Genomic DNA, 5,428 nt, shown 5'->3' on the forward strand with positions numbered 1-5,428 from the left:
TTTAAATTTATATAATTAATTGTTATATTTTTAATTTTTAATTATTCATATTTATTATAAGTTACTTTTGGAAATAACAAATTTTTTTATACTATTATCTGAGAATTCATTTTTTTCTATGTGTTACGTTCACGTTAATTATTATGGTAGCTATTTCCAGAAGTATTCATAATTAATTTAAAATATTATATATTATTATTAAAAACTCTTTCATAATTTATGCATATTAACTTTAAAATTTTAGTTTTCCTTTTTATATTTTTCTGAATAGTATGTATAACAAAAAGGAAATATTTAGATAATAAAAACAAAAAAAAATTACAAAAAAGTTTAAAAAACATATTTTATGAAAATATATTTTTATATAATATTATTTCATGGAAAGGAAAGTTCACATAAAACACTCAAAAATCTACATAGTTTTGATTAATTTGTTTTATTATCTTAAAACTTCATATATTTATACAACACAATTCACCTATAATAAGAATACATAAACCGATATGAATTTGATGCTTAAGATTATTTAAAATTTTAATTTAAATTGTATATATCTAAAGTATAACGTTACTTAAAAAATTTCAAAAAAAAATATTTTGTAAATATTGATATCCGTTCTTTTTAAAACTTCATATTTATCATCACACTACAAGAAAACGCGTCTATAACGACGACTGGTTACGAGGAAATTATTTCCTCGTAAATTTACATGGTGTTTACGACGATGTTACGAGTAAATAAATATTCGTCGTAAATTCGTTGTAAAGTTACAACGAAAACGTTTCGTCGTAAACCCAATGTAATTTTACAAGGCTTTTACGTGGAAAGCCCAATTCGTCGTAAACTCATTGTAAATATACAAGTCATTTACGACGAATCATGTAACCGTTACTTTTGGTGAAAACGTGCATATAGTGTGGTTTAAAGTAACTAACTTCGTTGTAAAATCATTGTAAATTTACGAGTGATTTACGTGGAAAGCCCAATTCGTCGTAAACTCATTGTAAATATACAAGCCATTTACGAGGAATCATGTAACCGTTATTTTTGGTGAAAACGTGCATATAGTGGAGTTCAAAATAAGCTAACTTCGTTGTAAATTCGTTGTAAATAATATGTAAAAACGATGTAAAAGCAAAGTAAAACTTTTCGTTGTAAAATCCATGTTATACCTTCACCTACCACTTACGAAAATCGTCTATATATATGATCATTTCTCAATTCAAATAACACACAAACGAAATCAAAGAAAAAAAACCAGAAAAAAGAAAAACAAATGGCTGATGGCTTCAATATTTACGAGTTACGAAGTTGGATGTATTCGCATAAAGATGATTCCGGTAGAGTGACGGATGCATTTCTAAGCGGGCTAGAGACATTCATGCACCAGGCGGGCTGTACACCGATCACACAGGAAAGCGGTAAGATGTTCTGCCCTTGTCGGAAATGCAAGAATTCAAAATTTGCTCGTAGTGAAACTGTATGGAAGCACTTACTAAACAGAGGATTTACACCACAATATTATATTTGGTATCAACATGGGGAGGGTTATGGTGGAAATGAAGCTAGTAGTAGTAATAATTTTGAAGCTGCTGGTAATAGTGAAGAACCGAATCATTTGCATAATGAATCTAGTTATCATCAGGAGGAGCAGATGGTAGATCATGATAGGGTTCAAGACATGATTACTGATGCATTTTTAGAAACAACTACTACAATAGCTCATGAAACTGGAAATGTAGAAGAACCTAATTTGGATGCAAAAAGGTTTTATGAAATGTTAGATGCTGCAAATCAACCAATCTACACTGGTTGTAGAGAAGGTCTCTCTAAATTGTCTCTAGCAGCTAGGATGATGAACATTAAAACGGATCATAATTTACCTGAGAATTGCATGGATGCTTGGGCGGAGTTGTTCAAAGAGTATTTGCCAGAAGACAACGTGTCAGCTGAATCTTATTATGAGATTCAGAAATTGGTTTATAGTCTTGGGTTGCCTTCGGAGATGATAGATGTTTGCATCGACAACTGCATGATCTACTGGAAGGATGATGAGAAGTTAGAAGAGTGTCGATTCTGCAAGAAACCACGATTCAAGCCGCAAGGACGTGGGAGGAATAGGGTACCGTACCAAAGGATGTGGTACCTACCCATTAAAGACAGGTTAAAAAGATTATACCAATCGGAGAGGACTGCTGCATGGATGAGGTGGCATGCTGAACATGTCCAGAAGGATGGCGAGGTCGCTCACCCATCAGATGCAAGGGCGTGGAAACATTTCAACAAGGTATACCCAGATTTCGCTGAAAATATTCGGAATGTCTATCTTGGGTTATGCACCGATGGATTTAGTCCATTTGGTATGTCTGGGAGACAGTATTTTTTGTGGCCAGTTATTCTTACGCCGTACAACCTGCCGCCGGATATGTGCATGGAACAAGAATTTCTATTCTTGACCATATTAATCCCTGGGCCGAAGCATCCAAAACGGTCGTTGGATGTATTTCTTCAACCACTGATACAGGAGCTAAAGGAGTTGTGGTCAGAAGGGGTAAGAACTTATGATTGTTCCACGAAAACCAATTTTACGATGCGAGCAGTTCTGCTGTGGACGATAAGTGACTTTCCTGCTTATGGAATGTTGTCTGGCTGGACAACTCATGGAAGGTTATCTTGTCCATATTGTCATGGATCTACGGATGCTTTTCAACTGAAGAATGGTAGAAAGAGTTGTTGGTTTGATTGTCATCGTCGATTTCTTCCTGTTGCCCATCCTTACAGAAGAAATAAGACATTGTTTAGGAAAAACAAAGTTGTCAGAGACAGTCCTCCTCCATATCTCACAGGCCAGCAGATCGAGGAGGACATTGATTATTACGGAGCTCAGAAAACTGTGAAGCAAGGAGGAAACTGGCATGTTCCTGGTAATATGGCTGATGGGTATGGGGTTTCTCACAATTGGCATAAGAAAAGTATATTTTGGGAGCTACCTTACTGGAAATATCTTCTTTTACGCCACAACCTGGATGTGATGCATATAGAGAAGAACTTTTTTGAAAACATCATGAATACAATACTGAACGTCCCAGGAAAGACAAAAGATAACAAAAAGTCAAGGATGGACTTACCCGATATTTGCTCAAGAAGTGAGTTACATATCAAGAGCAATGGAAATGTTCCTGTTCCCATCTTTCGATTGTCATCAGAAGCGAAGTCAACTTTGTTTGACTGGGTTGCATCAGAAGTGAAGTTTCCTGATGGTTACGTTTCAAATCTGTCAAGATGTGTTGAACGAGGTCAAAAGTTCTCAGGAATGAAGAGTCATGATTGTCATGTGTTTATGCAACGACTACTTCCATTCGCTTTTGCTGAGCTCCTTCCAACAAATGTACATGAAGCACTTGCAGGTAAATATTAATTAATAATATACATATATATATATATATACACTATGAAATGTTACTAATTTGAGTTATATTTGCAATATGCAGCGATCGGAGCTTTCTTCAGAGACCTTAGCACACGTACGTTCAAGGAAGAAGTCATCGAACAACTTCATGAGAACATCCCGATCATAGTGTGCAACCTAGGGAAGATATTTCCTCCATCATTTTTTGACGTCATGGAACATCTAGTTGTCCACCTCCCGTACGAAGCATTACTTCGCGGACCTGTTCACAATGGATGGATGTATCCATATGAGCGCTCTATGAAACATTTGAAGGGGAAAGCAAGAAATCTTGCAAAGGTGGAAGGTTCGATTGTGGCTGGAAGTTTGACAGCAGAAACATCTAACTTCACATCATACTACTTTGCTTCAACGGTTCGTACGAGGAAAAGAGTTCCTAGAAGATATGATGATGGTGGAGTACCACAATCTTATGCAGTAGACGGTGTTCCTGACATTTTCTGCCAAATTGGACGGTTTGGTGGTAAACTGAGAGAAGTATGGTGGTCCAGTGATGAGGATAAGCATAGTGCCCACACTTATATTCTGCTCAACTGCGAGGATGCTGTGATGCGTTCTTTTGAAAGGTAAATAATATTCGTGTGTATTATATGATATGATGTTAATTAATTATATGATATGATGCATTTGTTTAATTTGCAGCTTGTTTGTATCTCAAGTTGAAGAAGCAATACCAGGAATATCCGGAACCGAGGTGGATGCAAGGAAAGATAAGCACTTTGTCAAGTGGTTAAAAGGACAGGTAATATTAACATATTAAGTAATCTTTGGTACTATTATTATTAATGTAAAATTCTAACAGTGATGTATTAATTTGTAGGTTGATTATGACGATCCATATTATCCTGTATGGTTTCATGATTTGATCCAAGGTCCAGTAGCAAAGGTCACCACATCATCTATGTACTTCACACGAGGTTTCACTTTTCATACATATGAGTATGGGAGACGTCGGGCAACAAGCAACTACGGGATATGTGTGAAAGGTGAAACAGACTTTTACGGGATCTTGCAAGAGATTATTGAAGTGGAATTTCCAGGGTTGTTGAAGCTAAAATGTGTCCTCTTCAAATGCGAGTGGTTCGACCCGGTGGAGAACCGTGGTGTTCGGTTTAACAAATTTGGTGTTGTGAATATCCATTCTGGGAGAAGATATAACAAATTCGAGCCTTTCATCTTAGCTTCCCAAGCCGAACAAGTTAGCTTCCTTCCATACCCTCGCCTTCGAAGTTCTGGGATAAATTGGTTAACTGCTATCAAAATAACACCTCGTGGACGGATTGTTGCTGGAGAAGAACCACCTTTGCAAGAAGAAGATGCAATCAATGAAGTTGAGGTACCTGATCAACAAACTGATCAAATTCTTTTGATCGACCCGGATAACCGTCAATATGAAGATCTTCCCGAAGATGTGACGGATGAAGCACGTGAAGATGAGTTCGATAGAAGCGATGATGATCATTGTAGTGATGTTGATGAGAACTCAAACGATTCTTCATGATGTAAAATATGTAACAAATGTTGATTTTTATTAGAAGATCTTATTTTCATATGTGTATCAAATTCTATTTTATATAATATGCATTTAAAAAAAATTTGGAGTTTATGGTTTCAGTTGGAAAAAGAGGTTGAATGTGTAGAAGATATGAAAGTATAGATATGTAAGTTTGGGGTTTAGGGATTTTGATTTTCGGGGTTTCACATATTTCGTTGTAATTTCGTTGTAAAAAAAAACGCGGGCCTGGTAATTTCCTCGTAAAGTTTAGGTTCGTCGTAACTTCGTTGTAAACCATGAATCGGGGTTTAGGGATTTGATTTGTGGTTTCAAAGATTCGTTGTAAACACGTCGTAAAATAAAAAAGCGGGCCTGGTACATTCGTCGTAATTCCTGAAAGCACGTGTCCTCGTAAATTCGTCGTAAACAGAAAGACGGGCCTGGTATATTCCTCGTAAACCCAA

At 36.1% G+C, this 5,428-nt stretch overlaps 1 protein-coding gene across 1 annotated transcript; it reads left to right on the forward strand.

Moving 5' to 3' along the window:
• Positions 1 to 1,058: 1,058 nt before the first annotated feature.
• Positions 1,059 to 5,032, forward strand: LOC130499836 (uncharacterized). The gene is made up of 4 exons (XM_056994275.1): positions 1,059 to 3,407; positions 3,492 to 4,035; positions 4,112 to 4,211; positions 4,290 to 5,032. The coding sequence occupies exons 1-4, from the start codon at positions 1,277 to 1,279 to the stop codon at positions 4,968 to 4,970; spliced, it is 3,456 nt and encodes a 1,151-aa protein (XP_056850255.1). The 5' UTR covers positions 1,059 to 1,276; the 3' UTR covers positions 4,971 to 5,032.
• Positions 5,033 to 5,428: the final 396 nt, after the last annotated feature.

This window comes from Raphanus sativus, chromosome 9 (assembly GCF_000801105.2).
Source record: "Raphanus sativus cultivar WK10039 chromosome 9, ASM80110v3, whole genome shotgun sequence".
In the NCBI taxonomy this organism is placed as follows: domain Eukaryota; kingdom Viridiplantae; phylum Streptophyta; class Magnoliopsida; order Brassicales; family Brassicaceae; genus Raphanus; species Raphanus sativus.

Bases quoted from the DNA above. Each gene is read 5' to 3' on its own strand.
- LOC130499836 (XM_056994275.1), top strand. From the start codon at position 1,277: ATGGCTGATGGCTTCAATATTTACGAGTTACGAAGTTGGATGTATTCG. The intron at 4,036-4,111 runs GTAAATAATATT...TTTAATTTGCAG, and splicing joins GTGATGCGTTCTTTTGAAAG to CTTGTTTGTATCTCAAGTTG. The intron at 4,212-4,289 runs GTAATATTAACA...ATTAATTTGTAG, and splicing joins TCAAGTGGTTAAAAGGACAG to GTTGATTATGACGATCCATA.